Source organism: Convolutriloba macropyga, chromosome 8 (genome assembly GCF_964194025.1).
Source record: "Convolutriloba macropyga chromosome 8, txConMacr16.3, whole genome shotgun sequence".
NCBI lineage: Eukaryota > Metazoa > Xenacoelomorpha > Acoela > Convolutidae > Convolutriloba > Convolutriloba macropyga.
In genome coordinates this window covers 48,123,566-48,147,443 of record NC_134475.1, presented here as the reverse complement: position 1 = coordinate 48,147,443, position 23,878 = coordinate 48,123,566, and the positions used below count along the sequence as shown (strand labels likewise).

Genomic DNA, 23,878 nt, shown 5'->3' with positions numbered 1-23,878 from the left:
TTAGTTTTACTGGCTCAAATGGGTATTGAAGAAACCCCTTTTACTTGAGAAAGTTTAAGATAACAGTTCGTTACAGTTTTGTCGGTACGAATCATTTTTTGTTGAGAAATATGACACTATTTGGCCCTTTCTTGTATTATTCATATTTTTCTTTCAAAATAAAGTTTTGGTAGCCTAACATGGGTTGACTTTTGCTGCTCGCGTTCTTTGATGTTTTCAATTGCGTAAAAAAAATGGCTTTTTTTAGTTAGGTGGAATGTAATTTTTGTTACGTTGGTTTTACGGGCTATCTTCATTTTTGAATGAGTTTTTTTAGTAGTCGATTTAGTAGGAACCACTTAAGTTGAAAGGTAATTCATTCACGAAGATGACTCTTCGAGCTTAAACCGGGGGTTGGGGGTTCGGACCTCTCCGTCTGCAAACATTTTGCACCCAAAATTGTTCTCGAATGTACACCCCCTTTGAATAAAAGTTGGCCGCGATAACTTTTTTCAAATCTGTTTCTATCTGTATTTTACTGCACGCAAATGTATTTTTTCAGCTATTCCGGCGAGCTGCCGGCAATGTTAGAATATTGGACATGGATGAACGTATCTAACACTTTTGCAATAAAATTTGATCTACAGTGTCTAATGCTTTCCTCAAGTCAAGAGAACTGCGTTTCTTTGCATTGTTCATTTATTTTGAACCTAGTTTGAAACAATTATTGTAAATATGTGCTTCTTTTTAAGTCTGCATTTGCAAAACAAAACCGATTTTAAGTTAGGAGATGATAAGTGACTGTTAGCCGAGTGGTAAGCACTTCAGTTTAGGACGCAGGACGTACTGCGGTGCAATGCTATCCCAGGCGTCATTTTTTTACACCCATAAAGTTTATCTTTGCTTTAACTATCTCTGAATCAAATGATCCCGCCTGTCGTTCGAGACCAATTGGTCCCACGTTAGTCGGTTTATGTTTGATTTTGTGTAATGGCCCCCACCGTATATTTACTGCGCCGCAAGCCGAATTGTGAATAGAAAAGCTCAAATGTTGAAAAAAATACGAATTAGATCAAAAATAGTCCACTAAAAACTTTCGTATGAATGGAAGCAACGAGAGATCACTGTCATTCTTCAAGGAAGGTAGAGCTGTTAGATTTTTAAACATGCTGAGTACTGCGGGCTGTGTATGCATCTATTGTACATCGTTTTTTGTTGACTTATGAAACTATCAGTCACTTTTTCATGTAATGATAGTTCAACCTGTAGCAGTCTTGGCTTGTTTTCACAGGTGTTCGTTCAAGCTGTTACTTGGCTCTCAGAAACGGAGTGAAGAATAAAATGCTGCTGTTTTTATTAATACAATTTGCATGTTGTTTATTTCAAAACAAACTGTGATTTGATCCATCTTTGTCGTTTTTAGGATTCGCTATCAAATTCTTGGTCGGCAAAGATTATGATACCTTTCGTATCTTTTGCCATCAATAGTTTATGTCGACCTTTTAGGTATCTTCAAAGTGATCTTGGTGCAACGCCCAGACAATCTGTTCAATCGTTTTCAACATTTACTGGTTCGACTGCACAGACCAATAATAATTGGGATGAGGACGATGATGCCACAATTACACAACAAACACTAGGAAGTAAGACCTTTTCTGTCTAAATATTGGTAAATAATGGATTCGTGTCAGTGCATCTATACCTGTTTGTTCTTGCTGTGCTAGAAACTGACTGCATTCTAAATGGAAACAAACGCCGACTTGCGATATCAATATTGTCAATGAGATTTTGAGTAGTTTCCAGTTTTTCCATGATAAAGATTTGCCTCTGTTTTCCAGGTTCCAGTTTTTCCATGATAAAGATTTGCCTCTGTTTTCCAGGTTCCAGTTTTTCCATGATAAAGATTTGCCTCTGTTTTCCAGGTTCCAGTTTTTCCATGATAAAGATTTGCCTGTGTTTTCCATGTTCCAGTTTTTCCATAATAGAGATTTGCCTCTTGTATGTTTCCCAACAGCTTTTACTGCTTCAATGCAATCGTTCCTCTTTTTGTTTAGTTTTTAATAGCCGCACAGCGATAGCTGGTGCTATTATTGGCCTTCTATTGGTTTTTTACAATTCAAAGAATTTGAATTGTATTGGAGCGCTGTCTTTTTTACGACTCGAAGAGGAGTATTGGAGTAGTCCTTTTTTACAATTCAAAGAATTTGAATTGTATTGGGGCGCTGTCTTTTTTTTTAAGATCTGTTCACACATTTTCATGATTTTTGAAGTCAAATTGGAGTAGTGATTTTGGTCACGCCGAAACAGGAAGTGGAGCGAAAAAGCGAGTGGTTTTGCGGCGTGAAATTTTTTCGCTCTAAATTTAAAGTAGAGAGAAAACGGGGTTTGAACAAAAATTCGCTTTCTCGCTAGTGGTTTTTTGTTCACATGCAGCAATTTCACTTTGATTTTTACAGTTTTTTCGATTTTTTGGATCGGATTTTTTTCTTAGTGGTTTTCCCAATCCATTCATTGTCCGTTCTTGGTCTAGTTTTCTGATTAGTCAATGAAAATTCTTTGAATTGTACGTCAGGACTTGTCCTGCTATGGTTTTTAAAATCAATTTTATTGGAGTGAATTTTGAAGCGGGAAATGAAACACGTGAAAAAATTTGGAGTGATTTTGTTGCTGAACAAAATGAAGAGTGGAGCGAAAAGGGAGTGGTTTTTTCATATCGCTGTTTTCTAGAGAGCGAGAAATTGAGGTGTGAAAAAAAATTCTGTAAGCGAGCGAAATTTTTTGATCACGTGCGGCATTTTAAAGCATTTTTTTTCATTTTTTTTGGTCAAGAGGTTTGGTTATGATTGTTTTAGTTTTAGGACATTTTTCGTAGTGGTTTGAAAGTTTCGGGCAATTCATATGAATTTTATGATAATTCGGAGGTTTTAATGTATTTTGCTTATTTTCGGGTTAATTTTTGCGTTTTTTTTTGACGATTATTTAGTTTTACTGGCTCAAATGAGTTTTGAAAAAACCCCGTCTACTTGAGAAAATTTAAGATAACAGTTCGTTACAGTTTTGTGGGTACGAATCATCTTTTTTGTTGAGAAATATGACAAAAAATGGCGAAAATTGGATCTGTTTTTCTAAATTTTTTTGCAGTTTTTCGTTTTTTTTTCTGTTTTTAAACCAAGTTTCTTAGGCTATTATGACTTGCCTATTGTTTTGCGATCATCTGGATAACCTATTGGCTGAATGGAATTTTTCTTTGGATTTATATGCTTTTGAAATATTAAAAAATTAAACTTTTTCCAGTTTTTTAGTGAAAGTCATATTTAGAGTTTTTCCATAATTTAGCCCCAAGTTTTTTTCAAAATATTCACATAAGTGGTTTTAGTAAGTACTCGTGGTTTTGATGTAGTTTATTTGGCAGAAATAGTTTTTTCGGGATCTCAATTAATAACTAAAAATTTGACCAGAATTTTTTAATCATATTTTAACAGATTTGATTTTATTGTTTTTACTTTTTGTTTCATGGTCTTGTTTCAAGATAATCATAAATTTGTGAAGGCACGTTTTGTTTGATGAGGAGTTGGATGGCGTTTAAATGGATTTTCACTTCGAGTCTTTTCCGGATTTCTTCCGGCTATGTTTTTTTAAGATCTGTTCACACATTTTCGTGATTTTTGAAGTCAAATTGGAGTGGTGATTTTGGTCACGCCGAAACAGGAAGTGGAGCGAAAAGGCCAGTGGTTTTGTGGCGTGAAATTTTTTCGCTCTAAATTTAAAGTAGAGTGAGAAAAAGGGGTTTGAACAAAAATTCGCTTTCTCGCTAGTTGTTTTTTGTTCACATGCGGCAATTTCACTTTGATTTTTACAGTTTTTTTGGATCGGATTTTTTTCTAAGTGGTTTTCCCAATCCATTCATTGGCCGGTCTTGGTCTAGATTTCTGATTAGTCAATGAAAATTCTTTGAATTGTACGTCAGGACTTGTCCTGCTATGGTTTTTAAAATCAATTTTATTGGAGTGAATTTTGAAGCGGGAAATGAAACACGTGAAAAAATTTGGAGTGATTTTGTTGCTGAACAAAATGAAGAGTGGAGCGAAAAGGGAGTGGTTTTTTCATATCGCTGTTTTCTAGAGAGCGAGAAATTGAGGTGTGAAAAAAAATTCTGTAAGCGAGCGAAATTTTTTGATCACGTGCGGCATTTTAAAGCATTTTTTTTTTCATTTTTTTTGGTCAAGAGGTTTGGTTATGATTGTTTTAATTTTAGGACATTTTTCGTAGTGGTTTGAAAGTTTCGGGCAATTCATATGAATTTTATGATAATTCGGAGGTTTTAATGTATTTTGCTGATTTTCGGGCTAATTTTTGCGTTTTTTTGACGATTTAGTGTTACTGGCTCAAATGAGTTTTGAAGAAACCCCGTCTACTTGACAAAATTTAAGATAACAGTTCGTTACAGTTTCGTGGGTACGAATCATTTTTTTGTTGAGAAATATGACAAAAAATGGCGAAAATTGGATCTGTTTTTCTAAATTTTTTTGCAGTTTTTCGTTTTTTTTTCTGTTTTTAAACCAAGTTTCTTAGGCTATTATGACTTGCCTATTGTTTTGCGATCATCTGGATAACCTATTGGCTGAAGGGAATTTTTCTTTGGATTTATATGCTTTTGAAATATTAAAAAATTAAACTTTTTCCAGTTTTTTAGTGAAAGTCATATTTAGAGTTTTTCCATAATTTAGCCCCAAGTTTTTTTCAAAATATTCACATAAGTGGTTTTAGTAAGTACTCGTGGTTTTGATGTAGTTTATTTGGCAGAAATAGTTTTTTCGGGATCTCAATTAATAACTAAAAATTTGACCAGAATTTTTTAATCATATTTTAACAGATTTGATTTTATTGTTTTTACTTTTTGTTTCATGGTCTTGTTTCAAGATAATCATAAATTTGTGAAGGCACGTTTTGTTTGATGAGGAGTTGGATGGCATTTAAATGGATTTTCACTTCGAGTCTTTTCCGGAATTCTTCTGGCTATGTTTTTTTAAGATCTGTTCACACATTTTCGTGATCTTTGAAGTCAAATTGGAGTGGTGATTTTGGTCACGCCGAAACAGGAAGTGGAGCGAAAAAGCCAGTGGTTTTGCGGCGTGAAATTTTTTCGCTCTAAATTTAAAGTAGAGTGAGAAAAAGGGGTTTGAACAAAAATTCGCTTTCTCGCTAGTTGTTTTTTGTTCACATGCGGCAATTTCACTTTGATATTTACAGTTTTTTCGATTTTTTGGATCGGATTTTTTTCTAAATGGTTTTCCCAATCCATTCATAGTCCGTTCTTGGTCTAGTTTTCTGTTTAGTCAATGAAAATTCTTTGAATTGTACGTCAGGACTTGTCCTGCTGTTTTTTATTTGGTCGTCATGATTTTTGTTACGACCATATGATGTCACAGCCACTTTTTGTTCATTCGTTCATGCAATTTCAACTGAATTGCATGTGTGACGTCATTTTTCGCTCTTAGTGGAGCGGGTTTTTTTGTTCATGCGTGTGATTAATTTTTTGGTCACACTTGACTTACCTCACTCTCAAAAATGACTTCCTCAATTTGAAATTGACTTTTATTTACTTTAATTCAAAGAGATAAGGTCAAATGGGTGTGTGTCACTCTAAATGAGGGTTATTTGAGATCAGCTAATAGAGGCAGCAATAACTTATACAGATTTTTAATCAAAATATAATAGATCAGCCTTCAATGAAAAGACGAATTTTTTTGGTCTGTCTTTTTTACTGTTTTTTTAAACTGCCGATCTACGAATCTATTGCGGCTATTTTCTGGCAATCTGCTAGCTATGTTTGTCATTTGGAGTTATAATAATTTCAATTTATTAACAACGTGAGATTTAAGTAAGCAACTAACTGACTTGAGATTTTGAAATTACTATGAATTCGTGTTCTGACAAAACAGTCCCAGACAACAGTCCGAAGTTGCAAAATATTCTCAGACAAATCAGTCCCAGACAAAAAAGTCCCAAGAGAGAAGACAAAATAGTCCCGAATAAGTATTCCTCGAAAAATTGTCAAAATAGTCGCAAAAAAATTGTAAATAACCTACAAACAATTAACAAACATAATTGATGAGTTAAGCTTCTGAGTGCCTTGTTTTTAATTGATATGAATTGGAATTAAAACCTGTTTCAATATACATAATTTGGCAAAAACTATAGTTTAATCAGCCTAAAATGTGTTCAATAGAACACAATCATGAGGATAACTTAATGACTTTCTTTGTTAGTTCATGTACATGTTTAACTCTTTGTTTAGTTGGGACTGTTTTGTCTGCTTTCTGGGACTATTTTGTTTGGCACTGTTTTGTTTTACAATATTCTGCTATTCGGGATTGTTTTGTCCTGGACTGTTTTGTCTGCTCACCCTATTAATGTCGTCATTATAAAATGATGAGTCACTAACTGAATACAATTTTTTGATGAATTTTATTTTTTTTTCATGCTTTTTTGTGATTCTACTTGACCATGAAAATTTGTCAGAAGAGATGGGCTGAAACATAAATGTCTGCTCACAAATGTCTCATAAATGTATGCTTCACTTCAGCGTGAATTTTAATCAGTTGTTTAAAAAAATCCGACGATGGAAAACCTTTCAAAGGACTGCATTAATTTTATTGAGTTTTGTTTTTAAAAATCAGTTTTGGAAGTTCAATCAGTAAAAATTAGTTTGTAAGTTGCTAAAGCGGTATGAAGAAAACTGGGGCTCACGTTCCAAAATAGAGAAGCAAAAGGCTAAAAAATATTTTTGGTAACATCTTGGAGTATAAAGGTTGAAAAATAGTCAAGCACTAAGTCTAGGCAGGACAATTTAGTCAATTAGTTTGCAATTTAATCTTAGAACGCACGTGAAAAACGTACGGGATCTTTCCCGTCCCCCCTCCGCCAGCTTAGCGTTTGCATAGTATTTGTACCCCCAAAATCACGTGCCATATTTATATAATGATTTACTATGTAATGAAACGTGCTCTGTAACTGGTGTGCATAACGTACTGGGTAGGTGGGAGGGGCACAAATGGAAACGATCCAATGTACGCATTGTAAATTTTTCTACAATTTTTGGCTCAGTTTGTTTTCCTCATAGTTGTCTTCTTAAGTCTTTTTTTTGCCCACTTTGTTGCCCAATTTAGTCACCTTCTCGAACTGGTAAATTATCTATTTTAACTCTCAATTGTCGAGAAACGTTTTTTACCCTTAGATTCTCTAAAAACGTTAGAACACAAATCCCAGATTGAACTCGTTCCTTGTCCACAGCACTCGGGAGCAAGCGCCACCATGTCAGAGCACTCATTCCATCGGGCGATTAAGATTTTTGTTCTAATAGATAATGAGAATCGAAATTTTGTAAGTTTAAGAGGGCGACTAAGAAGGGCAAGACATTTAGGCGTAACGGGACAATCGACTTAGGCCGAAGGGGCAGCGAATTACAACAAGAAACTTGGGCTATTACATGTTAAAGTCATTGTAAGAGCACGACTTTTGCTTGTACGGAATTATTTTGTTTACCAGGCGGAGTAGAGTCAAGGTGAGGCCTAGTTGAATTGAGGCCGGATACGAGCCAATAAGCATCAAAAATAGTTCTCCAATTTGTTTTACAATATTTTGCTATACGGGATTGTTTTTTCCGGGACTGTTTTGTCTGCTCACCCTATCAATGCCATCATTATGAAATGATGAGTCACTAACTGAATACAGTTTTTTGATGAATTTTATTTTTGTTTTCTCATGCTTTGTGATTTTACTTGACCATGAAAATTTGTCAGAAGAGATGGGCTGAAACATAAATGTCATGTATGCTTCACTTCAGCGTGAGTTTTAATCAGTTGCTTTAAAAAATCCAACAATGGAAAACCTTTTAAAGGACTGCATTAGTTTAATTGAGTTTTGTTTTTAAAAATCAGTTTTGGAAGTTCAATCAGTAAAAATTAGTTAGTAAGTTGCTAAAGCGGTATGAAGAAAACTGGGGCTCACGTTCCAAAATAGAGAAGCAAAAGGCTAAAAGATATTTTTGGTAACATCTTGGAGTATAAAGGTTTTAAATTAGTCGGGCACTAAATCGAGGCAGGTCAATTAGTTTGCTATTTAATCTTAGAACCCACGTGGAAAACGTACAGGATCTTTTTCGTCCACCCGGCAGCTTAGCGGGTGCATAGTATTTGCACGCCCAGAATCACGTGCAATATTTACAGATTGATTAACTATGTAATGAAACGTGCTCTGTAACTGGGGTATGCATAACGTACTGGGTGGGTGGGTGGGGGGGGCACAAACGGAAAAGATCCAGCGTACGCAGTATAAACTTTTCTACCAAACATTTGGCTAAGTTTATTTTCCTCATAGTTGCCTTCTGAAGTGTTTTTATTGGCCACTTTGTTGCTCAATTTAGTCACCTTCTCGAACTGGTAAATTATCTATTTTAACTTTCAAGTGTCGAGAAACGTTTTTTACCCTTAGATTCTCTAAAAACGTTAGAACGCAAGTCCCAGATTGAACTCGTGCCTTGTTCACAGCACTCGGGAACAAGCGCCACTGTGTCAGAGCACTCATTCCATCGGGCGATTAAGATTTTTGTTCTAATAGATAATGAGAATCGAGAGCCTTGTATCCGGCTTCAATTCAACTAGGCCTCACCTTGACTCTACTCCGCCTTGTAAACAAAATCATTTCGTACAAGCAAAAGTCGTGCTCTTATAATGACTTTAACATGTAATAGCCCAAGTTTCTTGTTGTAATTCGCTGCCCCTTTGGCCTAAGTCGATTGCCCCGTTACGCCTAATTGTCTTGCCCTTCTTAGTCGCCCTCTTAAACTTACAGACAATGAGGCGTAACGGGGCAATCGACTTAAGCCAAAGGGGCGGCGAATTACAACAAGAAACTTGGGCTATTACATGTTAGTCATTGTAAGAGCACGACTTTTGCTTGTACGAAATGATTTTGTTTACCAGGCGGAGTAGAGTCAAGGTGAGGCCTAGTTGAATTGAAGCCGGATACGAGGCAATAAGCATCAAAAATAGTTCTCCAATTTGTTTTACAATATTTTGCTAGACCACCAATGGTTCTCCAATGGTTTTAGACCACCTATCCATGCGATCAAGATAGATTGAGTTCTCAAACAACTATGGAAGCTAGTTAAGAAAAATGGCTTTACTAAACCACGAATTTTTCAAAGCAAAAAATTAAACAGCATTTAAATCAACGAATTAACTTAATAATTAACAAATTTCGTATTTTTACGGCGGAGAAAAAAACGTCAGCAGCATCAATCAATTAAGGAGGAAGTTGAAACTGGAACATATCAAGATATTAAAAAATCATTTGATTTATTTTTGGTTGTTTTTGCGTTTGTACGTTATGCACCCCCAGTTACAGCACGGGCCATATTAAATCATTATATAAGAATATGACACGTGCGGTGGGGGTACAATAATATGCACCCACTAAGCACCCATATGCACCCCCTGGGGGGGGGGGTGCAAACGGAAAAGATCCGGTTTTTCGTAAAATTTATTTGATGTAGACTGCGTCCTTAAGTGCCACCTAAATCTCAAAATTACTTTCGGTTTCCGTATATAAAACTTCATCCAGTAAAAATACTCTGTTATATGTCCATTTTCCTGCTTGTTTTGCTGATTGGAACACGGGAAAAAATTATTAGTGTTTGCTTTCCAAGTAACGTAGACTGAAATAAACAGTGAAAATTAGAGAAAGATTATGGGAAATGTTCAGTCATCACGCAAGTTTACCAATTTTAGGAGGAACAGATGGACACTAATTTCGACATAAGAAACAATTTGTTATTTTCAATTTGTTAACAATTTTTGTTATTTTCAGAGGACGGTATTTTCATAAAAGTAACATTAGATCAGTGTACTGCTTCGTTATTGTTGATAAGCCTTGTATGTGGGTTGTCCAAAGCATAGTTTAGTACGTGGGTTTGCTTATGCATTTCTGATTTGCCTACAGTCAAATTGGCTATATTGCTTCTGGGTTTTAGTAACGGGGTGATTTTGGCTTTTGATTCTCTCACATATTTTTAGAATTAACAGTAAAAACGAATTAGCTCTAATAGTAGAAAGGGTTTTAGCTCCCCACAAACTCGTATCCCCCATTATGGTATCTTTACCATGATGAGAGGCTACACTAATCTGGGAGCGGGCTATAATGGGAAAAACCCGTAGAACGCTGTTAATCTTAGCTACTTTATTTGTAGGTAAGTCATGTAAGCGCCCGTGGGGAAGAACTTTACTCAATTTTCGGATCTATTCTGTTTCGCCCCCAGTATTTTTATGACCCCCAGTTACAAATTATATGTTGTTATATAGCACTACTATGTAAGAAAATAGCGCCGGTGGGTCATAAAAGATTATGCTCACTAAGCTGGGGGGCCGAAACAGAATAGATCCCAATTTTCTGACCACAATTTTTGTCATGCTTACTTGTTTTAATTTAGTTGTCCTCTCGCAGTTAACATGAGCTAAGTTTTGACACTCAACTATTAGTAAATGGCTGACAAAACTGTGATAGAGTAAGTAGCACAACGTCCAATTTCCTCATACGCTCTGATCAATAAAATTTCAACAAAATGTGATTTCTAAACTGAAACTTGTTTAGCCACCGTCAGCATCTCGAAGGCTATTATTTAGGCGCTCTCGTTTTAACAATCCAAGGGTTTTGTATTGAATTGGGGAGCTGTCTTAAGAGCTTTTCACGTTTTCTGTTTACTTTTTTATGTCAATGAGATAGTCAAAATCAATTGGTTGTTCTAGGGCACGCTGAAGTATTTATGTTAGCGAGAAAAGGTTAGCGAGAAAATTATGTTAGCAGTAGGTTTGAAGCGTGACTGTTTTTAAACTATCTTCAAAGTGGATTGACAATTTGGTATTTGGACATATGTTTAGACAAATTTTTGCATAAGGCAATTTGACTTCTGTTGTCTGTTTCTCTTGATTGCTATTAAAATATGACACTTAAGTTCTCTTTGTGCTTATTAGCAAATGTCTTAAGCACTCATTGCGCAGATAATGCTTTTTACGTCTTCGACTTTTCTGTCATAAAATATCTGCAAAATTATGTTGACAGTATTTGTTCTCCATGTTAGTATCCTCTCAATTATTCCCATTAATCACAGGCCTTATTGGCTGCTAATAAGGCATAGGGGAATACGTTGATCGTTTCAGTTCATAGCCGATGCTTTTTATGACTCTGACGCTTATTGTTTTGAAAAAATAATCATTTGGTGTGGTTGATGACAGGTCTCATCAGTTGCTACTGAGGCGTAAATGATTCCTACTTGATGGCACAATTTCTCTGCAGGTAATTTTTTTTACTTCGAGACTTATTTTCTAAATATTATTCGCAAGTTATTGCGTGTTCCTTTTTTGATGTTAATTCCCAATATTGACAGGTCTCATGGGATCCTTAGGCATACAGGAATACAAGAATTCTTATCAGTGCTTTTTAATTGCTCTCAAACTAAATTTGTATAAGTTATATTAGTCCTGTGGTCTTTCTTTTTATGTGATTTTTTGCTTCACCGATTGGTCGTCTGACCCATTTGACTTTTCGTCCTGAAAAATGGGATAAACAGGTTGCGCTTGGAGGACATTAAGTGGTTGAGCAGCTCTCTTGGAGTCTTACGCGTTACTAGTCTCTAAGCATGCGACGTCTGAAACTGTTTTTAAAGACTCTTAAACTCTAAAAGACTCAACTGCGCTCACTCCCCCTAATGTTAGCATCCTTAAGCCCCAGGTGCTTCTACCAAAGCCAAACGCTCGCCGGTTGTTTTAGAGGAATTCACCCGACGTTAGTCAGTTATGTTTTGAACTCTTACACTACTTGTTTTGAGTATTGGATTTTTGAATTCTTCCCGTTTTTGTTGCTCTTGATGTCTAGTCGCTTGATCTCAATATTAACAGTTATCGTTAGCCTCTTAATGCACCACCATTTTGTTCATTTCATCTGCTTCAGTTTTTCGCTATGATCTTTGTTCTTAGATATCATTTGATTTTTGAAAGGTGTAAATGGATTTTTCAACCTTGCCTTTATTTGGTGTCGTTTTTGTCCTTTGATATGATGGAATTAACAATAGGTTCTACTTCTAATGTTGTATGCTATCTTTTGTCAAATTTCAGACCTTATAGTTGATAGTTATCGAATCTAATGAAACTGTGGACAAAATTAGAACTTTTTGATACTTAAGCTAAAAAAATCCGGCTGTCGTAAATTTTCTCCATTTTACTGTATCAATCTCGAGGCCGGTCAGTGGTGTCAACGGTGGCTATTTTCCGGCGATCTGCTGGCTATATTTTAGATTACTATCAAGGGCGCTATTTTGAACCTTGTTGATTCTCTTAGGTTCGAAAATAAATCCTCCTCACCCCCAGGTCTTGTGCTCAGCACACCGGCGCAAGTACCATCCTGCCAGGGCACTGGGTACCTCGATCGACTAAGATTATTGTTCTAACATTTACTTCACTCCTTCCCATAATTCCATTTTTGAATGCATATCTTTTGAATGTTAACAGATCAAAAACTTCCTCCTATTGCTGTTCGACCGAAGCAGCCCACAAACCAACAGTGTCTGGAGACAACAAACCTTCAAACTGTGGATATAGATGTCCACATGGAGGAAGGGGAAATAGAACAGGTTCCAGTAGTGCTTGACCAGCATCCGGAGTGGAAAATTGGTTGTAAAGCCCATAGTGGTGGTCCAATGCTAAGTTACTACGATATCAATGGGTCGTCTACCATGAATGTGGCAAGAAACGAATTGACGTTAGGACCTCAACTAAAAGTAATGATAGTGATGCGAGGAGTTCCTGGCAGCGGGAAAAGTACCCGAGCTAAGCAGATCCTTAACGAGGAGTTTAATGGATCAGGTAATAAGAACTACGTTGTTTGAAAAAGATAATCGATACAAATTACGAGTATTTGTAATTTAAGGCTTGCGATGTCTGATAGTTATTCAACGAAAATTTTGATTTTGATTAACATTTTTCTACGATATTGCCATGTTTGACAGATCTCTTGCATGTGGATTTTCATTCCCCTCAAAGGCCAACCCTAATTTTCACGCATTTCAAATTTCAGAGGTGCGTTTTTCGAGGCCGAAAACGTTGATCATCGGCTTCTTTCTCGCCTCCACAAAATTTTGTTGATCCGTATTATCCTATTCAGTTTGAGCAAAATCCAATTAGTTGATCTTAAGATTTTTATCCCAAATTTTGTCTGCTTGCTTTCATCTGACAGATTGAGACGAATTGAGACATAAGCTTGAACATTATCGTGAAGAGTTCTAAGCGTAAAATTAGATCTGAAAACCCAATAGTTTTGATCTAAAATTTTTTGTTTCACATCAAAATTGAGTTTTTTTTAAAAAAAAAATGACAATTGCTAATTGTACTTAGTTCTAGAACTTTCGCTGACTCAAGCAATGAAACAAGCTGCGTTTTGAATTATTGCTAGAAATATTTCAAAGCGTGAACTGTATACAAAAGCCCTGCTTTCCTTTGTGCCCACAAAAGTTTTTGTATGATGAATCAATAGAACAACCCATTCTAATAGCTGTCGAACAAAATTTGAAGCAATTATTGTAAACATGTGTGTCTTTTCTATGTAAAGATTTTGCTTGATCGTTTTTTCTAAACATTCTTTCGATTTCTTTTCTCGAGTGACTTTTTCACACTTGACTTGTTGATTTCTTAACTGATTTGAATTGTTCCTAAAATAGATCCGATTTTGAGCGATTAGCGTAAATAGCCCCTACAGCGTAATGGCGAATTTCACCGATGCTCGGTTCGAAACCCTTCGTGGTCAAAATTTTTTGCACTATAAAAGTTTCTGTAGCTTGTTCCCCCTTATAAACTCATTGTATCGCCAGCCATTTGAGAGCAATTCGTCCAACTTATGTTTTCAATTGAAGTTTCATTCTGCTCAAAGTCATTTTAAACAGCAGCTGCTCAGCAAAGCAATTCAAAATGAAGAGAGTCAGTATAAAAAATCAAAGTCAGAAATAGAAACGGGATAAACCCATAAAGCCCGATACTTTTTAGATGCCCGATACTTGAACTTTGTTCTCATAAGTTTTAGTTACTATCTATAATGCTTTTTGGCATTGATGCTAGTCCCTGTAGCCTCTCACTGAGAGACAGGAGTATGTTCAATTACGAAATGACATCAGAATAAATCGCGCTTAAAATGTTTTTATACAAAAATCAATTTTTGTTGATATTTTCTTTTCTTTCAATCCCAATAGAGTTATGGGAATCAACGGCGGCTGTTTTCCGGCATTCTGCTGGGTATGTTCTAAAAGTAGAGTGAGAAAATGGTGTTTGAACAAAGAAATCGCTTTCTTGCTAGTGGTTTTTTGTTCACATGCGGCAATTTCACTTTGATCTTCAGTTTTTCGATTTTTTGGATAGGATTTTTTTCTAAATGGTTTTACCAATTCATTCATAGTTCATTCTGGGTCTAGTTTTTTGTTGGAATTAAATGTGAATTTCTCGCTAGTGTTTTTTATTGTTCAAATGCGGCATTTTGACATCGATTTTCTGTTTTTTTCTTCAATTCTCTATATGATTTAAAAATGGTTTTCCCAATTCACTCGTAGTCCGCTCTAGGTCTAGTTTTTCGAATAGTCAATGAAAATTCTTTGAATTGTACGTCAGGACGTGTCCTGCTATGTTTTTTTTACTTAACAGATTTTTGTTTCGTCTTACCCTGACCTCTTGGAATTGACTTTTTCAATGACTTCAGTGACTTCTAATGCTTTGCAGTTAAATTTTGTGTTCGTGACGTCATTTCTGCTTTTAGGTCAATTATGTAACTTACCTCACCCAACAAAATGACTTCTGAACTCACTTATTGAACTTTAAATTTTATGAACATTTTCTAATTAAAGGTCAATAATGTGCATCTAAGTAGTGCCAAACTTATATGCCCTAGTTCTTGATTATTAGAGTCTTGAGTTTTAAAATCGAATGTTAATTTTGAGAAATCCCCATTAGGGTTTTTTCCTTGAAGAGCAAATGTGCCTCATAAAAATGACAATCCGAATCTAACCCAAAAAGTCTAGTGGTCTATTAAAAAGCTGTTGGTCGATCTGTCAATCTTATTTCTTTAGTTGTTTCAATTCATGGTTGGCCACAAGCGTCTATCGCGGCTCTTTTCGGGCAATCTGCCGGCTATGTCTCTGGTTTCTGTTGGTTTTTTGTGAGCGACTTGATTTTTTCTCCAGAAAAAACTAGCGACCCAGAAAGCATGAGGGCAATTGGTCGATGTTAATTGTCAGAGCCTTGTATGTCACTGTGAACGCCTGAGTTCATAGTGCTTGGAGAAATATTGAATGTTTTTGATCACACAGGTGGTCGCGCGAAATATTTTCGATTTTTACAAAGGCTCGATTTTATCTGTCAACACACTTTCTGGCTAGCCATTCGATCGCTAGCATTGTGCGATCCTGTTATGTTCAACATTTTTCAAAATGAAATGTGACATTTGATAAGTAATGTCTAATATATTTTTAGATGGGGAAATATTTAGTGCTGATGACTACTTTGTTCACCCTGTAACTGGTCGCTACAATTACAACCGGGATTTCATTGGTCGAGCTCACCTGTGGAATAGAACCCGGACTCTTCAGAGTGCAAAGAAAGGCGCGTCGCCCATAATTATTGATAATACCAACACTACAGTCAAAGAAATGAGGCCGTACATATCAATTGCAAAGAAATTCGGCTATCTGATTGAGATCGAAGAGCCTTCAACTCCGTGGAAGGATGATGTTCGTGTATTAGGTGAGTATGCAAATAGACGAAGATAGTCTTGATATCTGAGATCAAAAAGGCATTTTCAAGCTAAGAATAAAACCCCACTTAGAAGGCCCCCTGCACCTCGTGGAATGAACAAACTACTGCGTGTTATCACCTATGAGGGTTTGTCAAGCCTTATTAAGAGGTGGGAGTGGGCATAAAAATGTAAAAATTTCATTTATTTATGATCATATTCTACAGGGGGAGAAAAGTTACTGAGGTAAAATAATGAACGTGGGTTTTTCAGCCAATCGAGAAAAAAGGAAACGGTTGCATGACAAAATACGCAATGCCAAAATACCCAATGCCATTGTATCCAGTTTTTTCGCTTTGATCTTTTCGTTCATTGATCCGATTACAAATTAGCACTCGGTCTTACAAGCACGTTTTCTCATTAAGCTTATAATTTAGTCCCATGTTGTTCGGTCGGGGTAGTTTCATATCAAGTCCCACGTGTCGCTGAGGCTAGCTAAATAACCGTTCTGGTAGTTTTAACATTAGAATAAAATATTGGGTATATTTAGAGTATTTGTCTTATTGGGTATTTTGTCCTGACACCAAACGAAACCAACTAATCTCAGTATCATCTAGGTTTTGATATTCGAATTACATAAATTGTCGCGTAGTTGAGGGGAAAATATTCAGGTTTAAAGAACATTTAATTGCGCAAAATTAAAACAAGCTATTTCAACGATGAGTTTTACATCTAGATAAAAGTGAATCTGAGAAAACAGCTCTGAAGCATTGTTGTATGGGTTATGCTTCCGCTATAATTTGTCTCACCTAAAACGGATTCAATTGACGTTGATACTAATTTTGCAATTTTCAATAATGGCATGATTTTTTTGCTGTCAGTTAGTTTGAAGACGAGATGTAGACTGTGAACCACCAACATTAAGCATCAGGTATTTGTTCCAATCAGCTGCTTTTCATCCTTAGGTGTTAGTGGTATGATATTTGAACAATTCTATATTAGACTACTGCTTTTGAACTTTCCCCAGTTATAATGGATTGAATTGAGGCATGTAGACCGAGTCGATCATTAATACCGAGTGTCGAAAGTAGTAGTTTGATATGCTTAATTTACATACGTATGCATTTTTGCTTGCGTAAAAATTTGTGTTACGGACAAATTTTTGCTTTTATACAGAGGATCTCGATTGATCATTGAATGGTCTATCATTGAATAGTGGGCATGAAAGCCAGCATTAATGGAAAGTTTACTTTCCATGGAAATAATGCATTAATGGCAAGAGAGAATCATGATAACAAACAGTTGATTTAATCATGAGTGTTTATGGAAAGTGTTTATGTAGTACTGTTGTATTAATGGATGCAAAAAGACGCGCTCATCTGTAAATTGATAGATCAAATTGTAAAATGTGTTTGACTTCACAGTAGCTCGGCAAATTTGACGGCTACAAAAATCTTATGTCACGTTTGATTAATTGTGTAATATTTTGGGGCGAAAATGTCAAGAACTGTCTGATGCCTTTCGTTCCGGGGAACTTTTGCTTTTTGTATACAATCTGGACAAATCTTTGTTGGATTAGTTAAAGAAGTATGATGCAAAAACAAGTTTTAAAGTATCTTCTTTCCTGGAGTAAGTTTCACCAACTTTCTAACGCTAATTTTCACCAACTTTCTAACCCCAACTTTTGATTTAGACTCGCGTTGCCCAAGCCAACCGCTCGTGGGTCGTGAGAGCAATTCCCCCGACGTTAGTCGGCTGTTTAATGGCCGCCGTCAGCCTCTCAATGACTTTTATTTAGACGCTCCCCTGTTTTTACTTAAGTATTTGAATTGTATTGGGGCGCTGTCTTTCTGACGACTCGAAGACGAGTATTGGTTTTAAATTTTTTTAACGGAACTGCTATTCATTCAGACGGCGTTTCGACCTAAAAGCAAAAGTGAGTAAAATTGCCGTGTGAACTAGTTTTTTGTGAGCGAGAGGAGTTCTTTGATCATGCGCTGCGTTCAGTGTGAATGGCTTTTTGACTTTGAAAAATGTTTTTGACAGAATGGCACGTATAGATAGCGGTTTTAAGCCGTTTTTTTTGTATAATTTGCCGTTGTTACTTGTTATTTGGGTTTTTGTTGAAATCTTTATTCGACGTCATATTGAAATGTAACCCTCGGAAATTGATAAGTTTTGGCAGAGCCGAATAATGAGCTTCAAGTTCAAAATGAACATATATTTCTTCATTTTTAATTGCTCCCAAACGAAGTTTGTAGCAATTATATTAGTCTTGTTGGTCTATTTTTATGCGATTTTTTGCATGACCGATTTTTCGTTTGACCCATTTGACTTTTCGTCCTCGAAAAGGGGATAAACAGCTAGCGCCCAGCGGGCATTAATTTCTGTTAGTACCTTTGAGCTCACTGTTCTCAAAGTATGCGATTCACAGTAACTGTTTTGGAGACTTATACTTTCGGTTCGAAGGGTGGTTCTTAGAGGTTGACCCTCCACCCCCACCCCCCCCCCCCCCCACCCCTCCTCCACAACAACCATCCCCCGGTGAACCCCAACTGCGCTCACCTCACACCCCTTCAGTTAAGCTAAAGCTAGCCTCACTAAACCTTAGCTGGCTACTGACGCAGACAACCGCTCGCTGGTTGTTTGAGAGCAATTCGCTCCGACGTTAGTCGGTTATGTGTAGTTAATTTTTGGCTTTTTTTGCCATTAATTTCTTCATTTTTGGATCTGTCAGCCGTCTTTTCAAAAGTCAGTTTATATGGAAACTTTCCATTCATAATTCATGCACTGAATGCCACCTTATACCGTAATTAATTTTGTTTGATAAAATTGTTCGCATGCCAATCCGATGTTGCTAGTTTTTATTCTAATTTTTCTCATGTTTTTGTATGTTAGTTTTTTTTTCTGGAAAGTCTTTTTTGCAACATCAGGTATTTTAATGTCGTTTTATTTTTAATTCGATGATTTTTTGGCGTTAAGATTTTCAAGTACAGTAGACTATTTTTCATAAGTTAAGTTTTTATTTTTTACCCTTTTTTGCAAATAATTCAACGTTTCCGATCTTTAATTTCTATCTGTACAAGAGGATAGCTCTTGGATTATTCTCAATCTAGGATGCTAAATTTTGGAAGTATTTGTTTTTTGGCTTCTTCATTTTTTCTTTAAATTTTATTTTTAACTTTCAAGAAGTAGTCCTTTTGTTTTTGTGTTTCTTACGTTGTGTCCAAATTTTTTACATTCTAGCATCTATCGTTCTAGCATTCCTCTTGCACATATATTTGCTGATTACCCATTCCTCTTGCACCTATAAAATTTTTGCTGATTACTACTCTTGGTTGGTTGCGATTTGTTTATGAGACGGGGGTCTCATTGTTGCCTTAAAACGATTTGCTGTCTTTAATTATTTTTTCTATTTTTATGATTAATATATTTTTTTACATAGTTTGGAAAGTTTAGTTTAGTTTCTAAGATGTTTATCTGCCTTAAGCTTTCTCAATGTGTTTTTGGCTATTAAAGTTGAATGCGGAGTTCTGTCTTTTCAAGACCAGCGTCATGATTTACATCATGCCAATTTGTAGCGCTGTCGGTTTTTTATCCAATCAGTATTTTGACCATCGTAAGAGTATTGGACATTTTTTAGCGTTACCAATTGTTTTAATATAATGAAATTTTGCTGCATTTTTTTCGTGATGACTGCGGTATGGCTTTCAGCAATTTTTTAAATAAAACCAGGTGAGCTAAAGAATCGATGTTTAAATGCAAATAGTTTTGTGAAGCTTTGAAGTTTCGAGTCGATTCGGGAAATCTTCCGGTGGTTTTTCCAAAGATATTTTCACACATTTTCTTGATTTTTGAAGTCAAATAGGAGTACTGATTTCAGTCATGCCGAAACAGGAAGTAGAGTGAAAAAGCAGGTGGTTTTGTGGCGTGATTTTTTTCACTCGAATTTTAAAGAGTGAGAAAACGGCGTTTGAATGAAAAATTGCTTTTTCGAATGTCTTCTTGTTCACATGCAGCAATTTGACTTTGACGTTTACGGTTTTTCCAAAGTTTTCATTGCATTTATCTAACGGTTTTGCCAATCCATTAGTTGTCCATTCTAGGTCTAGTTTTGTATAGTCAAGGAAAATTCTTTGAATTGTTGGTCAGGACTTTTCCAGCCATGTTTTTCATTCGATTTACCGTTCGTTCACGTTTTTCGTTTTCCATAAGTCACGATTTTCTTGTTTGACTTCTGACTTACCTTACTCACTTTTTCAGTTGGATCGATTCTAAATTCTTTCACTCATTGAATTAAGCAATGTAGTGAATACGGTCGAAGTCAAAAGAGCAAAATCAAAAGATAAAGAAACACGATGAGCATATAAAGCCCTGTTATTAAGTCATAGTGCATTAGGTTATCAAATTTCCTTGAAGCGGTTGCAAGGTGGCATTATTATTGTGCTTAATGGCGTTCAGTTTGAAAGCTAAACTTAGTGTAATTTTAGAATCTAACTGAATATGGAGAATTTGCACACCCAATTAAAAAATTTTGACACCTAGAAAAATTGTCAATTTCTATCTCTTATTTTTTATGTCAATCCCAATGTTCGTCAAATTGGTCAGCGGCGGCTATTTTCCGGCAATTTGCCGGCTATGTTTTACCGTATTGAGCTATACAAGCTTGGTTCCGAAAAACGCTATTATCCTTTTTTAAAGAGTTTTATATGATTTTAATCTGATGTGGAAACAAACAGTAGTTGAATATTCTCTTTACTTTTTTGTGCGTGATGTTATTTTAATACAAATTTTGTGTTCGAACTGATAATTTTTGTAATAGGAATTGGGAATTTTTGTAATGGCGAATTATAACTGCGAAGCTGTGAGTGGAGAGGAGCAATAATATTGCGATGCTTTTGTTTCTTTGTTTCGTCGTCCGACGCTCGGTTTCGTTTTACATTCGTTCTGGAACATTCCTTCTCCTCACGTTTCTAGTCATTTTTTCCACCATTGATTCTTGTTTTTTGCGTGACGCAAATTGCTTGCTGCATCTGTATATTTTGTCTGTAGCTAAAATAAAATCGAATGTAAGACGAAGTGTAACAAAGGGAGTGAGTAATGCTTCTGATTGGTTTTCGGACCTCTGCGTTGCCAATAATTTTTAAAGCCCAAAATGCTCTCAATGATAGATATTGAGTTTTTTTAGTGGTCGTGATAACAGTTTTTTCATCTTATTTCCATGACTGTTTCTATCTGTATTTAACGGCACGCAAGTCTATTTGGCAGCTGTTCCAGCAATATGCCGGCTATGCTTTTATTTACTGAAAATTGTACTTTTTTTTAGATGCGTAAAGTATGGTTATCGCTAAAGTTTTTCTTTATAAAAATTGTTTTTTGGTGGCATTTTTAATAGCTCTGGAAAAAAATTAAAGTAGTGTTTTCAACTGCTCTGGAACGAAGTTTGAAGCAAATAATATAACCGTGTAGGTCTTTTTTAATGCAAAATTTTGCTGGATCAGTTCTGCGCTGTTCTAGGACATTCCGTGACTTCTCAAGTGACTTTTTCAAGCTTCACTTCTTCTTTTTTAGGGATTTCAATTGCTCTCATTCTGAATTGAAGGTTGTTGCTAATATAAATTGATTTAGTGGTTGAGTAACAACGTGGTTGTAGCGTTGTGGTTTTGAGTGATTAGTAACCGCCATCAACCTCTCAAACGGCTATTGTTTAGGCGCTCTCCTTTTATAAATTTGCTTTACCTTTTGATCACGGTTTTCGTTTTACATAATTCACTATTTTACCGTTTGACTTCTGAATTACATCTTAGTGTTTTAGCTGAATGGATTTCAAATTCTTTCATGCATTGAATTGCGCAATATTGTGAATACGGTCAAAGTCAAAAGAGCAAATTCAAAAGAGACGGGTTAAACAGATAAGACTCGGTCTTTAAGTCTTTGAGAATAAGGTTATTTTAATTTAAATTTCAGTTTTTAATTCAGACCAGTTGCCAAGAATTTTCCCTTATCTTCCCACAATGTGTTTTCGGTCGCAGAGTACATTGCGGCGTTCTTAAGTTATTAATACCATTATCAAGAGTTATCACAACCGTATTTGTCCCTCCTAAGAATTTGGGCCCTTGTTCAACGTTACCAATTGTTTTCAATAATACAATTGTGGTATCAAGATTTGTGTACATCGCTGCTATCGATCACTTCAAATCTGCTTTCTTAGTGATGCGACTTTTTTGCTCATTCGCTTTATTAAATGTTTTGTTAACGCAAAAACCACTTTCCTTACCTTAAAAATAATTTTCTTTACTTCAATTCAAATAGATAAATTCAACGGAGTTTTATTCACTCTGATTCAATGTTTTTTGAGAGAAGCTAATGAAAACATCAATAAGTTATGCACTTTCTTTATCAGAACGCAACATCTCAGTCATTAATTAAGGAGACAATTTCTCTGCGATTTTTCCTCAAGGCTACCGCGGCTATTTGGTGGCACTCTTCCAGCTTTGTTTGTTATAGTTGAGAAGCTGTAAACTGAGCTGAGTTATTTTAGTCGTAATATATTTAATTGTTCTCGAACGAAGTTTGAAGCAATTAATGTAAACACGTTGGTTTTTTTAATGGAAAATTTTTGCTGGACTAATTCTGCTGTTTTGTTCTAGGACAATCCGTGACTTCTCAAGTGACTTTTTCAAGCTTCGCTTCTTCATTTTTAGTGATTTCATTTGCTCTCATTCTTAATTGAAGTTTGTTGCTAACATAAGGTTGATTTAGTGGTTGAGTAACAACGTGGTTGTAGCATTGTGGTTTTGAGTGATTAATAGCCGCCGTCAACCTCTCAAACGGCTATTGTTTAGGCGCTCTCCTTTGTTGTAAAATCGCTTAACCTTTTCATCACGTTTTTCGTTTTACATAAGCAACAATTTTACCGTTTGACTTCTGACTTACATCTTATTGTTTCAACTGCATTGGTTTCAATTACTTTCATGCATTGAATTACGCAATATATTGAATACGGTCAAAGTCAAAAGAGCAAGTTTAAAAGAGACGGGCTAAACAGATAAGGCCCGGTCATTAAGTCCTTGAGAAAAAGTTTATTTTAATTTAATTTCAATTTTTAATTCTGACCAGTTGCCTAGAATTTTTCCTTTTCTTCTCACAATGTCTTTTTGGCCGCAGAGTTCATTGCAGTGTTCTTAAGTTATTAATGCCATAATCAAGAGTTATCACAACTGTATTTGTCCCTCCTAAGGATTTGGGCCCTTGTTCAACGTTAGCAATTGTTTTCAATAATACAAATGTGGTATCAAGATTTATGTATATCGCTGCTATCGGTCACTTCAAATCTGCTTTCTTATTGTTGCGACTTTTTTGTTCATTCGCATTATTAAATGTTTTGTTAACTGAAAAACGACTTTGGTCACCTTAAAAATAATTTTCTTTAGTTCAATTCAAATGGATAAGGTCAACGGAGTGTTATTCACTCTGATTCAATTTTTTTTGAGAGAGAAGCTAATGGAAACATCAATAAGATATACATTTTCTTTATCAGAACGCAACATCTCAGTCATTAATAAAGAAGACAATTTCTCTGCGATTTTTCCTCAAATCTGCCGCGGCTATATGCCGGCACTCTTCCAGCTTTGTTTGTTATAGCTGCGAAGCTGTGAACTGAGCTGAGATAGTTTAGTTGTAATATTTTTAATTGTTCTCGATCGAAGTTTGAAGCAATTAATGTAAACATATTGTTTTTTTAATGCAAAATTTTTGCTGGACTAATTCAGCTGTTTTGTTCTAGGACATTCCGTGACTTCTCAAGTGACTTTTTCAACTTTCAATTCTTCATTTTGAGTGATTTAAATTTCTCTCATTCTGAAATAAAATCTGCTCTTTTGACTTTGATTTGCTCTTTTGACTTTGACTGTATTCACTATATTGCATAGTTCAATGCATGAAAAAATTTAAAATCCATTCAGTTGAACCTGAGTGAAGTAAGTCAGGAGTCAAACGGGACAATCGTGACGTATTTAAAACGAAAAACGTGATCACAAGGGAATTAAGAAAAAGAGAGCGCCTAAATACTAGTCGT

At 35.7% G+C, this 23,878-nt stretch overlaps 1 protein-coding gene across 1 annotated transcript in view; it reads left to right on the top strand.

Annotated features, from left to right (window-relative positions):
- Window positions 1–1,420: 1,420 nt before the first annotated feature.
- The window catches only part of LOC142344776 (uncharacterized), a 41,933-nt gene continuing 19,475 nt past the window's right edge, over window positions 1,421–23,878 (top strand). The window contains exons 1-3 of the mRNA XM_075396702.1: window positions 1,421–1,622; window positions 12,543–12,896; window positions 15,543–15,812. Of these exons, the coding sequence (XP_075252817.1) occupies window positions 1,436–1,622; window positions 12,543–12,896; window positions 15,543–15,812 (811 nt within the window). The 5' untranslated portion in view covers window positions 1,421–1,435. The remainder of the gene's footprint in view (window positions 1,623–12,542; window positions 12,897–15,542; window positions 15,813–23,878) is intronic.